The 14,068-nt window shown below is 40.9% G+C and overlaps 1 protein-coding gene across 3 annotated transcripts in view; it reads right to left on the bottom strand.

Moving 5' to 3' along the window:
* Positions 1-14,068, bottom strand: part of LAMA3 (laminin subunit alpha 3) — a 109,562-nt gene that overhangs the window by 47,486 nt on the left and 48,008 nt on the right. For all 3 annotated transcript variants that reach the window (XR_010029309.1, XM_063167542.1, XM_063167549.1), the window contains exons 26-37: positions 13,720-13,880; positions 11,661-11,769; positions 10,097-10,194; positions 7,718-7,883; positions 7,167-7,293; positions 6,205-6,344; positions 5,719-5,834; positions 4,993-5,204; positions 3,985-4,189; positions 3,232-3,376; positions 2,311-2,451; positions 786-950 (exon numbers count right to left, since the gene is read on the bottom strand). Coding sequence is in view for 2 of the 3 variants with exons in the window: in XM_063167542.1 (XP_063023612.1) it covers positions 786-950; positions 2,311-2,451; positions 3,232-3,376; positions 3,985-4,189; positions 4,993-5,204; positions 5,719-5,834; positions 6,205-6,344; positions 7,167-7,293; positions 7,718-7,883; positions 10,097-10,194; positions 11,661-11,769; positions 13,720-13,880 (1,785 nt within the window). In the remaining variant the exon portion in view is untranslated. The remainder of the gene's footprint in view (positions 1-785; positions 951-2,310; positions 2,452-3,231; positions 3,377-3,984; positions 4,190-4,992; positions 5,205-5,718; positions 5,835-6,204; positions 6,345-7,166; positions 7,294-7,717; positions 7,884-10,096; positions 10,195-11,660; positions 11,770-13,719; positions 13,881-14,068) is intronic.

Here is a 14,068-nt window from a genome sequence, read left to right as displayed (position 1 = left end):
AGGACTAGGAGAAACTTCAAAAATTGAATCATCTTTCATGTCCTGATGTCTACACCATTTGTTTTCTCTTGTGTGTCAGTAGGATCACATCTGAAAAGCCTGTGTGTCCTGCAATGGGCTGGTAAGGATTGGCACTGTCAGAGCTCCAAGGAGGGGGGCTCTGGGCCTGCAAGTCACCATTAGCAGAGTCCCCTGGTCGGTGCGATCCTCAGGCTGAGATGCTGATGGCACTAACCATGAGCAGAAGGCATGGGCTGACAGAGCAGCCACCAGCCCAAGGAACACAAAGGGTAGAAAACCAGTTGATGCTATTCCCAAGCAGCATATCCAAAGCAAAAGGCTGGGGGCTTTTGTGTGCCACTGAGCACATAATCAGCTGTTACTCTTTTGGAAATCTGCCCAGGACATACTCTACAGAATCTAAAGAAGTGACAAGCCCTATGTGTTGTGGGTTTCAGAGCAGCCACATTGCCAAGTTCTACATGTTCTGGGCTTCAGAAAAGCAGCTGAAGGTACTACCTGCTTAAGCCATTGGAGCCATTGAGTTCTTGGTCATGCTATTCACATTAATACCTGTCTGGCACCAAGCAATATGATTAATTCTGTGTTACCTGTTAATTTCAAAAGCATATTCAGAAGTAAAACGTGATTCCTGGCATGACAGGTGAGAGAGACGAGTGAAGAGAGACAAACTTATCTAAGAAAAACAATGAGACTCTTTACCAATGACACTGGTAAAGAAATGATTACATGTTACTAAACCAGAAGAGCTAAGTGGCATTTACCTTCTCTCCCAAGTAGGTTGGTGGTGCTCTCCAGTACAAATTTTGCACAGAAGCTGGCAATTCTTGAACATCAGCCACCACACTGTTACTGACTGGATTGAAAGTGACTGGAATGTCCATATGTTCATCTACTGCCTCCAAGCGCCAGTTCCTCATATCCACAAACTAATGAAAAACATAAAGCAAACAAAAGTTTGCCTCATCCTTTGGTAAAACTCTACCATCACCAAGTAATGAGAAGAAATTGTTTAGCCTCTGTAATTTCCTCAGCATGAGATCTAACCCCTTCAGAGCCAGCCTAAAGTCTTTGAACAATGGATATTCCATGGACCTCAAAAGAGCGTGAAAATATGAAGAAGTGTCAAAGCTACTTGGGATGCAGGAATTTGGTTTGTCACCTGGAAACTAAATTCTGTCTTCAGCCACAGGAAGACATAGCCTTCTGGGAGTGACTAGGAATTGTGCACACAAACTCGAGGATATAAGCTGGAGATGCTTTCTAAAGTCCATTCCAAAATCAAATTTTTGTCTCTCAAAGACAGAGTTTGAACAGGCTAACTGTGAGGGAGGGGACATTGCATGACATTTTAGAGAGGCAGGCAATGTAGCCTAACATCCTGCCTCTTTAATGCACATTTTATGTTTATGGCTGCTGTTTCATGAAAGACCATGCCTCTTTTTTATCATTGTGCTGGAGGAAAGAGAGCATAATGTGTATGATGTACCAGAACAGTTCTGGGTTCTGGTGGATTGCCCTTGACTGGCCAGAGCAAAAACCCAAAAAAACAGACATGTTTTCATAAACAGTTGTTGGTGAGGACAAGTAATGACTAGAGGAAGTTTTTTACTGATTTCACTTAGGCCACATTTTCACCTTTTGCTTGTAAATAGTAAAGGGCACAATCTGGACTGTATCTAGTCTATGTCTAAACCTTAACTAAACTCCTCATCCACCACTCTAGCTCTCCTCTTTTTTCCTTTCTCTTGCCTTTTTTTCAAGCAGCTGTTGCCTTTTTTTTTCAGTCACATTATTTTTCAGTCTACAGCCATTTATGCTACTAAAATCTTTGTTTCTCACACTTGATGTCATGTCTCTTTTACAGGGAGGTAAGAAAGACAATTTTCACAATCTCTGTAAAATGTGTCACACAATTCTTAATGCATCTCTAATATAGACATGTAAAATTATATGTGCTTATCAAAGCATCTTGAAGGAGATCATTGACTTCAACGATGACATAGAGTTTGAAGATAAAGCAAGCAAGATAAAGGCCAGCTCAACTTCAGTCCAACTAATGACTTGTAAACAAACAGGTGAAAAGCACCATTTCTGCTGAACAGCACTTTCACACTACCCCTAATCTTGAGAAAGCTGTACTAAATCTTCACTTGGAGAATTGTTTGGAGAAGATTTCTCATCCTTAGAAACTAATAAAATATATTTTCAACTTTGGAAGAAATCTGGAATTTCCTTAATGGAACAAGTGTAAGTTCATGACAGAAAAGAAAAAGATCTTTGGTACACCTTGGTTCTACGACGATCCGTGCTGCGACAGCTGCTGGTTGCCCCAAAACAAAAGCAAGGTGTGCATCCCCTGGGGTTAGAAGGGTTCAGATAAAAGGATCCTGGTCTGCAAGTGTCACATGCTGCACCTTCAACATTCTCCTGTTAGGACAGAGTTCAAAGAAATTTCAGTGCTTTTCTTTTTGCTTTGCTGAGGTTTCCAAAATTTCCTGCACATGAAACAAATCTTCTGAAAGAATGTATATTTAAATGTATAGAAACAAATGAATGAAAATACGTGGTTGTCTGGATAGGCCACATTACAAATGCCAATAATACTGTCTTGGAGGCTATCTCAAAAGCTTTCTTTGCAGTTTATAATCTGAAATGTGAACCACTGAGTAATATTTATTAGTCAGAGACAGCTGGTAACTTCCTTGCCAAAACCCTCCTGCTGGCTTTTGCAAACCCACAATATAAAAGGTCACTTGTGAAAGTTCACATTTAATTATGCAGATCAGAACAAAAGAAGATTTCCTGGCTATAATGATGTGGTAAAATGTCAACTGACATAATATGGCTAAAAAAAGCATGGGACTTGGTTAACATCCAGGAGGCAAGATGCAGATGGATAAAGTGGATCTGTGCAGGGTACAGACTGCTTCAGTGATTCAATGGGCATCCACTCTGCAGTTCTCTAAAATCCTGCAAAAACTAAGACCACCTGTACAACTGACAGATATTGAAGCTATTAAAAATGGTATTTAATGTGACCATGATAATCTGTGCACATACTGCAAAGTGTGATGGCTTTGTACAGCTGCATTTAATTTTTACTGAAAATTTACTGATAAACTCACTTTTTCCACCCCATTATATAAGAAACAGTCACTGGTAAGCAAATGATGCTTGTGAATGCAGAAGTAATTTGATTTATCTGACCTTGCAAAGACAAGTTCCTGTCTGGGGATCACAAACATCTGGCTCTGTTCCATCCCTGTTACATCTACATGGCACACAGTCAGGGAAACCATAAGTTCCAGGAGCACACTGATCACACCGACGTCCCTTTATTCCTGGTTTGCATCTTTATCAAAAAACACAGAGGAGTGAGTCAATAAGGGAGGCAGGAATGGAGCAGGGAAGGGAAAATAACACCACAGGTAGGTGGATATTCAAAGGGATTGCATGGCTGGGAGACAGCTGTATGACTTCCACAGAGAAAAAGCAGCAGGTTAGTACTGTTCTCAGATTTTTAATAGCGTGACATTTTTAATGGCCACAGAACTGAGTTGGAATGGATTTGACTTTGAAGGATAAAAATGCTCACAATAGAATTAAGATTTCTGCAGCTATTCAGGGCTCACAGTGCAGAACTACTCTCTGTACATCAAGGTGTAAAACATGGACATGGAATATAGGTAAGCAGAGCTGGAAGAAGATTTATAGCTGGAAAATGTGCCTGGGCATTACTCAAGACATGCATCTGGTAACAGAGAAATGGGGAATTGTGAGCATATGAATAATTACAGGGGCCTCAATCACCCACAAAGCTTGGGTTAGTTTACAACTGTTCTCAGTGGACAGAATCCATTTTGCTCACACTGAAGTGTGAAAATCTTAAATTTCCCCTTCTCTCTCCAAACACCTGAAAAGAGCAAACCATTGTTTATAATACACACAACCCAAACTTACCTGCATTGCCCACTGGTTTTATCACATTCTGGGCTTGTCACATCAACAATTCCTTTTTCTGAGCAGTTGCAGCTCTTGCAGCCAGCAAGGGGATGATAGCTGAAGTAATATTTCTCACACACTTCACATTTTGGCTTCACAGTTCGTGGAGGGCAAATGCATTTACCAGTCACATCATCACAAAGACGCTGCCCACAGTTGCATACTAGATCAAAGAAATTGTTCTACAAATCAATCACATCTCATCTTACAACAATCATTTCTTACTGAGTATGTAACAAATACAAAGAACCTTTATGTATAGAAAATATGACTCTTTTCTCTCACTAGTTTAAAGTTCAGGGTCATAGACACCAACTATGTGACTGCAACAATTGTTTCAAAGAGCAAGTTTAATGCTTGGCTCTTTTCCACGGATTGGTTGCTTAACTTCACCACAGACATTGTTTATCACTTGCCAAAACTGCCAAGGATTAGTTTTGGTGTCAAGGGCACCCTTTTATAAAGCAATGTTTATAAACATCAAGTGTCTATGAAAGCAGCTGAGCTGTTGGTGTACTCTATAGATCTGTTGTTATTAACATCAGAATTTGAGGAATTAGGAATGCTGTGTCTCTGGTTATCTATGGAAAAGCTTGAAGGTGTAAAATGAGATTAAACATTAACAACTTGGAAATGATTTAGCAGTCAGTGCAGAAAAAAACCCCCATTTCCCTTGGAATAGTGGCAATATGGATTTTAACCAGTTCAGCTGTAAGCCTACTACCCCTGATTAGACAACACATGCAAAGAGTCACTTCTCCACAAGCTAGGTGTGCTTTAGGGGAATGGGATTTCTCCTGCCTTAAACTGGAAGCTATGCTATGTTAAAGCTAAAACAGCCTGACCAGCCTCTCACAGGATCAGGCTTTACAAAGAAAAGTCAGGTTGCAGTACCACCTGCAGCAAATTCAGAGGGTTCAGCAGGTGGCCAGGCCAGGAGCTGAAGGAGTGCAAGCACACACTCACACTTGCAAAAGGGGAATCCATAGTAGCCGGTTTGGCACCGGCTGCACTGGCGACCGACGACGTTGGGTCTGCAAGCACACTGCCCTCCCAGGGGGCTGCACGTAGGGCTGGTGGCACCTGCGCTGTGGCAGTCACATGGCAGGGCTCCGTTGTTGTAGAAAGCCACCAGCGACCTCACAGAGTCCTTACAGAAGGCCGATGATCGTTCTGGGCTGTTTAAATTGAAATATAAATCATGTCAGTGCTGGCAGGATTGCTATGAGAGTGCTTTGCAGTGGTTCAGTAAATTAGGGTTCTGTCTTTCAAGCAGTTTGACGTAAGGATGGCATCAGCACACATGCAAGGATATACTTGAATTAAATTGGGGTGAATAGCTTTGAACATGCAGGTAAGAGGTTTTATCAGAGCAAGTGTGGATTAGTTGTATCAGTTCAGACACGCCAAGCAAAATACCAAATACCAAAGATGGAAGTACCAAAGACAGGAAGACGACATAGATTTTCCTCTTTTGTACTGTGAGCAATAAAGCTCTACCTTTACATTGCATTTGCAATAGAAAGTCATGGAAAAGTGACTCATGGAAATTCAATAGGCTAGCATAAGCTGTGAAAAGCATTTTAATGTAGCACAATTATAGGGATTTAAGGCAGCTCTTTAACGCAGAGTAAAAGTATTATTATTCCTAGTTTGTTGTCAATGTTCTGGGTTTTAGAAAGTGATGCTTACTCAATATAAAAACTGTTTCCTCCACATTGGCTGATAAAATCAAATGACTTGTCCACTGTCTTTTTGTCAAGAATTGTGTAACTGTAGGTGTCTGCTGGAACAACTAAGATATTTTCCTTAAAACAATAAGAAAGCTAAATTGTACATTTCAGAGAAAAACAAAAAGATACAAGCTAAGGCATTTACATATTTAAATGTTGCTTCATTATACATTCTGGATTTTTTCAAAACCTTTAAGATTTTAACCAAAATAAGAGAATAAACTTTGCATTCTGCCCTCAAAGTTGTGATGCTACAAGCAGTGTACAACAAAAACAGTGCAGAATATCTTAAAAATTTAAAATAAAATCAGTGCAAAAGATCCTAAAAATCTGAAACACAACATTAAAAAAATTATTCTTTTTGGATTTTGTCTTTGCATGTATCTGTAAATGAATGGTGGAACTGAGAATAACATTTTCAAGCACATTTACGTAATACACATACCAGAACCAGTGTTCTTCCATCTGGTATCATCACTGTAACAGAGACCATGGCTTCAGAAATGTCAAGCTCAATTTGGTTTGCTGCAACCACCTGAACCCGACAGCCAGAAGTATGAGGGCAGAATGAAGCATTAAAAGTACCTAGAAGAAAAAATATATTGGGTCTATGTGAGAAGGTTTTGATTGCAGAGGGCTACTGGGGTGGGTTCTATGAAAATCTGTAAGAATATTCTTCCATGTCCCACAGAGCCAATCCCAGTCGGCTCCAAGACAGACCCAGCACTGGCCAAGGCTGCGCCTGACCATGGTTGTGCCTCTGGAATAACATATTTAAGAAAGGGGGAAAACTCCAGCTCAACAGCAGGTACAGCCAGAGAGAAGAGTGAGAACATACAAGAGAAACAACTCTGCAGTCACCAAGGCCAGTGGAGGATGAGAGCTCCAGGTGCTGGACCATAGATCCACCTGCAGCCTGTGGAGGAGACCCCCTCAAGAGCAGGTGAATGCCCAATAGGGTCTGTGAACCTCTGGAAATTCCACACTGGAGCAGTGTCCTAGCAGGCCTTGTGACCCCATGGAAGGCACCCACACTGGAGAAGTTAGTGAAGAATTGCAGCCCAGGAGAATGACTCATGTTGGAGAAGTTGGTGGAGGATTATCTCCCATGTGAGAGATCCTACACTAAAGCATGAGAAGAGTGTGAGCAGTCCCTCACTGAGGAGGAAGGAACACAGGCAACCTGGGATGAGCTGAGTACAGCCCACGTTCTCTGTACCCATGTGCCACTCGGTGGGAGGAGTTGGAGAAATCTGGGAGTAAAGCTGAGCCCAGGAAAAAGGGAAAGGTGGAAGCAAAGTGTTTGAAACTTTGGGCACCTGATGCCTATCCAGGGTCAAGCCAACACAGCTCCATATCCCAAAATGCTAAGAAAGGAAAGGGGTTAGGTCAAATTCAGGTGCCTACCTGACCACACATGTCCTGCATGCACATGGACTTGCACAGAGAACACTGGGTGTGCTGGCTGATAAAAATGTACCACAAATACGTATCTGCCCAAGTGGGGCACTCTGCCACTCAAGGTGATCTGGTTCTGGAGAAACAAGAACAGCTCTGGTATTAAATCACAGAATAGATTTGTTTTGTGAAACATTCTTGGGCTTACCAGCTGTGCTCAGTGCCCTCTACCTGCAGTGAAAGAGAGGGGGCTTAGCATCTCTCAGCAAGTTCAATTTCTTCAAGGAAAATGGCATTACAACTGCATGCTCTGTTTGCCTGCCAAGAACATTTGACATTCCTCTGCAGTATGTAAGACTTGTTGTGTAGTCCAGAAAGAAACTGGTATTTGGGGTTTTTCCTCCCCCATTCTTTTTATTGTCTCTGTGGCTTACTCAGTTTGCAATATTTTCATCACATCACATCATCCGTTTTGATCATCTTACAGAATTCAATCCATTTAACTTTACTAAGAACATACCTTGTGACTTGCAAAACAAAGTTTTCAAAATATGAGGTACCTGGAATGGTGTCAAGGTGACTCCATGAACTGAACCAGCAGGAAAAGTGGCACTCAATGGATCATGAAGTATATTCTCCTGTACTTCAGAAATCTTCCCATCTTTGAATGCATCCAAAACCAAAGCTCCTGGTGGAGTCTCAAAATCTGAGGGAATGCATGCTGCACTAAAAACAGAACCATAGTAATCATCCTTAGGGCCAGGAGAAAGTTTTAATCATAAAAGGAAAGGCTGCTGACTTTAAAAAGTCAGTGTATTAGACTGCATTGTAATTGATAATGCAATAATAACCCTTGTACCTATTTGGATTCTTTATGAATAATCAGAAAGTAAATGAAAACAAGAGGTATGGACTTAACTTCCATAAGAACGGGAAAGTGTGTACACTTTTAATGTATTAACTGATTTTATTCACACAAAATTCACATAAAGTTTCAGTGGAAAGAATTTGCTGAGGAAGAGGAAACTTAAAAGAATCAGGAGCACTAAAAATTAAATACATTTCAGTTAATCTAGTTAGTTACATTCACCAGAATCTGTACTAATATTGAATTCTCAGTTCTACAAATATTTACATAGGTGTATCCTTTAAACATGCAAGTTTTCCCACTGAAGTCAATGGGACTACTTAGGTATTTAGAAGTTAAGTGTATACTCAAATATTTGTAGAACTGGAGCCAAAATAAAGAACAGTACTCCTGGAAAGCATCCTTATGCATTCACTGCTGTGTTTAACTATTTCTTCCTTGGCATATTTAATTCTGGGATTGAGGGAAGAATTTTCCAAGACTTCAGGATAAAAATATTTTGGGGGGTTTCCTGGCTATATTTAATCCCTTCTAGTAAGTACTCAACAGACAATGATTAATCTTTGCTCAAGACAGACCCAGAACTGGAATGGCAAGTATGTTTCAGGGCCAGAACTGTGGGAAATCATGTGCAGCATCCACTTACAATACTGTTAAACTGAGCCAAGCCTCTGCATCTTTCAACTTGATGGACTTAAAACACTTTCAGGTAAGCAAAAATGCTGGCAGATAACAATAAAAACAAAACAAAAACCGACAGTAAACAATGCAAATGTAACAAGGGTTTAAAAAAATACCCAACACAAAACCAAAGTCAAATATGTAAGTTTCTATATTAATTTTATTTTGAATCATGTTTTTCACTCACCTTTCCCTGTTTACTCAAAATATAAATGCCTATATTTGCAAAATAAATTTGGTGAAGGACAAGTATTTTCAGTCTTACAAAGCTGCTCTCAATGGTAACACTGAGCAGGAGAATTAAAGCTGTGATTCAACACTATGCATGTTTGGAAACCAAGCACAGTCACATGTTTTTATCCAATTTACTACCCAGGTTTTTCTGCTTTCTGTTTCAATTCAACCATTATATTACAAGCTACCATTTGGAAAACTATCAGACCAAATCACCAACTCTTTGTGCCTCTTAAGTCCTGCAAATGACATTTACTTTTATTTTGAGACCCTTCCCACTGCTACATCAGTAGGAAGAAAGCTTTAGGAGTAGGCATCACGAGGCACATCCTGGGGATTGCAACAGGCACTGAAATGTGGAGGTCCCTAATTTGGAAGCTGCAGTGACAATTCCTCTCTGTCCCAAAGAACAAAAGGTGGGGAGGGGAAGAGCTTCAATAGGACAGAGAGATGCTCTGCAGAACCCAAACCTGACCACTGGGGAAGGCAAGGTTCAGGTTCAGATCTTCACAGCAAGAGAAGAGCTGTCAGCCTGGATCAACCAAGCAGTACATGACTCCCCTAATTACTGGTCCCATAAAGTATGATGGAGAAGAAGGATCAGCTGGCATTACTGTGTGAGGTGAATAATGAGGGCACACCCACCTTAGGGCCCCACGATGACAGGAAAAAGGGAATAGCTTGTTTGGGAAGCAGGGGTTTTCATGTTGAGTAATTTGAGGCTGCTAAATTGTGCCTAAAAGGGCAGTCACATCCCACACATAGTGACAAATTAAAGCCATTTTGGGACAGCTGAAGCAGTAACACGCAGAAGAAAACTTCAGATGGAACAGTAAGCATTTCAGGCCACTAAAGTAGGAACAATTTTCCAGCTTGGACACCTGTCCTACTGGATGGCATGTGAAAGATGAGTGTTTTCTCACACATCAGCGCTGGGAAGTTCAGATGGGGCAGGAAAAGGCTCTTATCAACAAAATTCTGTGCAAAGACTGTCTAGATTAACACTAACATTTTAGCTTCTTTACTTTACAGAAATGGCCTACAAACCACCTGTGAGTCACTGAGTAAAGCTTCACTCAAAAAAATTAAAACACCATTTATTCTACCTTTCAAGGTTGTCCTCAGATAATAGGAAGGATAAAACCAAGCAAGTTACCTTCCATCACTGTTACTCCTGTAAGCAGCTATGCACTGTACTTTAGGATCCACGTATTCTGGAGTAAATTCTTCAGCTGATATAATGCAAACCTTGTGCTGAAAAACAAGCACAAGGCACAATTAACAATTAATATCATAAATAACAGGGCCAGGCCAGAACAGGAAGGATGAAGCCTAATTTTAGCATAGGGAGATATGAGCCCAAAGCCATGTTCTGTCATAGACCTCCCACAAGATTTTGGATCCCTTTACCTCCCTGCACCTCAATGCCTCAGGGTTAAATAGCATTTTTCTGTCCTTGTCAAGGGAATATTGGCTGCTCAGGAGAGACATAACTAAAAGGTAAGCATATATGTGTGGTAAAGGCAAAGACAGAAGACCAGCTCAAAGGCTGAGAAGCAAGGCAAGGAATGTAGAGAAGTAGGAGGGAAAAGCTCTTTGAGACTTTTGGACCCTGGGGGAACTCCCAGACTTTCTCAAATAAAGGCACAAACACTTGCTAGTACAAAGTCCATGGGAGTGAGTTTCAGTGACACCAGGATTTCCAACCCAGTATTCAGAACTCATTTCAAAAGAAGCAAGACCTCATGTGGGGTTTTTTATTTTAACTAAAAGTGGACCTGAACAAATGAATCTGTGGTAGTCCTGCTGTACCCATGGTGGTAAGGACATGAGGGAAAGCATTGGAGGTGGCTCCCATTTGCCTCTCTGCTCTGTATGAAGGGAACACATGAGTGTCTTTAACCCCAAAACTGCTGCCAACGACTTCATGGTCAGTGTCTACATACCAGAAGCACCTCTTTTCCCATCTTTTGCTAAGTGCAGACTTTACAATTAAAGACTGTGAAGGTCAAATCCTGTTAGCACAGCAGTTGCTGCAGGAAGCTAACAGAAATTGTAAATGGTATTAGTTTACACTGACTCATGAAGTGAAGAAAGCATGTATCAGCTGTGAGTTCTACTAGTTGTTACTAGCTGGGTTGGAGCTCAGGATTTTAACAAACCTTGTGTTTCTAAAATAGAAAGCAGAAACAACACGTAAGAAAATTTAGTCACCAGAAAGTATATTCCCGGTGTGGCCAAAAGAGGTCAGTGAAGGCTTTTTATTTAAAATACCTAAAAGCTATACGATTAATGAATGCATTTATTACCTGAAACAAATGCATTTATTACCTGAATTTTGTAAGAGACATGGGAAACTCCTACATGGGTTTTGAAGATTTAGAAAAAAAGAAAAATAAAAAAAGACAATAAAGATTACGTATAAAAGCTACCAGAATATGTTTCCTCTAAAGTTTACTTGGAGAAGTGAGAGGAGAACTGAAATAAAGCACAAGAAAACTGGAAAAAACCTTGCCAATAAGGGCAAAGTTCTGTTTGTCTTTGAAACCGACAGGTTTGCGTCAGCATTCTGGGATGTACATAAAGCATGTCTAGTCAAGCATCTAACATACATAACTTCACATGTTACCTTACAGAATGTGAACACAGGGAGACAAATATCTTTGTTTACCCCATCAAGGAACAAGTATGACCAAAGGGAAAAGGAAATGTGAACTTACCAGAAGAAAATTACTTGATGACGCCTTCAGATGTATCTTCGTGTCCGCTAGAAGGTCATAGGCTGCAACGCGGTTCCTGTCATCGACTGCAACGCTGCGACAAAGGAAACTGAGACAGAAGGCAGGATTAAGGATGAGCCTGCTGGCACTGCCACGTTGTTTAGGCTGTCACCTAGCTTCACTGCCTGGCTGCTGGCCAGCCACAGCACCTGGCCCTCCTGCTGGACCACAACTAACCTGCCTGTGGCCACTGCAGCACATGCACTGTCCTCACCCGTGAGACACAGGATCTACCATGTACAAAACACTGCTTATCCTGGGGGGGTCAGAGCTGAAGCCTCCAGATCTCAGATCAGACTCCGACCTGAGCTCCTGGCTTAAGCAGAACGTAGACAGACAGCCACACATAGATGCTACCAGCAGATGTTTTCACACTGTGTAACATGGTGTGTAACTAATATTCTCCTGCCTAGGCCATGCTCCTTGGGGTGTCAGCAACTGGTGTTGCTCCTTTCCATCACTGCCATGTGCCTCTGAGGATGTGAATCAGCAGCTCTTGCACATATAGTGGCAGCTGGGCAAGGCCTGATCTTAGGAAGCTATTCTGCTGAGATACTCCTCAATGCAAGTGAAAAAACAGGTTTGCCTCCTCTACAAATCAGAGAATGTGGAAGTTTCACTCTTTTTTGTGATATATGCTTTAAACAAGATCAGCTCAGGGCTAGGGACATGTACAACTAGAGAAATATAGATCACTTACTCATGATTTGCTCAAAGCCTGTGACGTTTTATTCTCTTACCATGTTTTATTTGGAATATTCAAGCTCACTGAGCTGTAAGAAAGTCTGGCACAATATATTACAAATTCTACAAGTTACTGTTATCTACATGTACCTCACTATGTCATTGCTTGATTTATTTTTTATCAGAAGAGACTTGCACCTTCCTGTTTGGGAAAGATGACACAGCACCTCGCTCACCATGTGATCACTCAGTTCATGCAGAATGTCTGCAGAAGGGATTTGCTGCATTGCTACATTAAAGCAGCCAGAGCTTCCTTTGTATTTCCATGAACACATTTCCAATGTATCAAATAAACAAACAAGTATGTTCAAAATCAGCCCATAACATGCGGGGAAAAAAATGTGTTTTGGGGAAAAAACCACCAAAACCCCAATAAAATGGAAGATTTATAGCGAGAAGTTTGGGGCTCAAAGTGTTATGTAACAGGCTAAAAATAAGAGCTTTCCCCAGCAATAACCTGACAAGGTCACTGCTCCACATGGCTGTGCCCTGTATCACAAACATGCCGATGAAAATGATTTTTCTTATGGAGCAATTTCATCCTGAATATCCCTAAGCCTCCATTCAGCAGTTGGCTCATGGGAGTAAAGGCTGCATGTCTGTAGTCCCCTGGCACTGGGCAGGCTCTCCCAAGGGCTCAAAATAAGCTGAGGTGCTCAAGTGTCAAAGATAATCTCACTCAGGACAGGCAAAATCTCTTGTGCAGAAACATCTGCAGTAACCTCATAAGTCAACAAGGATAAAGAAGCATTTGGCTGAAGACCTTGCCTACAGCCCAAGAGCCAGAGGATGACTACAGGCAGAATTTCAGAGACCTTTATACTTCTGCTTCAGCAAATCTTGTTAGAAACGGTGGGAATACTCTTGTAACACCAGCTGCTACATTTTTTATAGCCAAAGCCCTTGGACATAATTTTAACTCAAGAAAATCAGTGCAGGAATCTGCAGCCAACAGTGATGCTCTTCCACCGGACTTGGAGATTAGTAGTTTATAAGGATTTAAAAATGTAAATAAAAAAAATTTAACCCTTTGAATAGGAAAACAATTCATTGAAGCAGTAGCAATATTTAATGAGCTGACTGCACAAAGAGAATGAAAAACCTCTACAAAATCCACAGAATCCTGCACTTGCTTTTAAATCACCCTAGAATTTGAACAATCTACATGGTAAAATGGATTCAAATATATAAAAACAGTATAATTACATTCCAAATGCTTATTTAACAATTTAGTGATTACTTCAGAAATTCTTACCTGTATTTACAACTGTATATTCTTACTCTGCCTTCAGTGACAGGTCCAGGGCTATGCACTGTTACCTCTGCAGTGTTTATCTGATCCTCTTCATTGGCATACTCAAAAACCAGAACATAGCGACCCACTTGAGGAACATTTATGGTCAGCTCCAAATTGACCTGGGTCAAAATAATTGAAAAACAAAAAAGGAGTTAAATCTGTCACTCCCTTTTCTTGCAGGAAGCTCCCATTTCCTGTTCTTTGAACTGGTCAGCATTAGTCCAGAGCCAGTCCTGCAGTGTCTCAACAAAAGACACCCAGCAGAATGCAAACAATGCTTATAAATATCACTTTGTCCTCTAACAAG

The sequence above is a fragment of the Melospiza melodia genome, chromosome 1, assembly GCF_035770615.1.
Source record: "Melospiza melodia melodia isolate bMelMel2 chromosome 1, bMelMel2.pri, whole genome shotgun sequence".
NCBI classification, from domain to species: Eukaryota; Metazoa; Chordata; class Aves; order Passeriformes; family Passerellidae; genus Melospiza; species Melospiza melodia.
The sequence above is the reverse complement of the archived record's forward strand: the minus strand, read 5'-3'. Positions and strand labels throughout refer to the sequence as shown.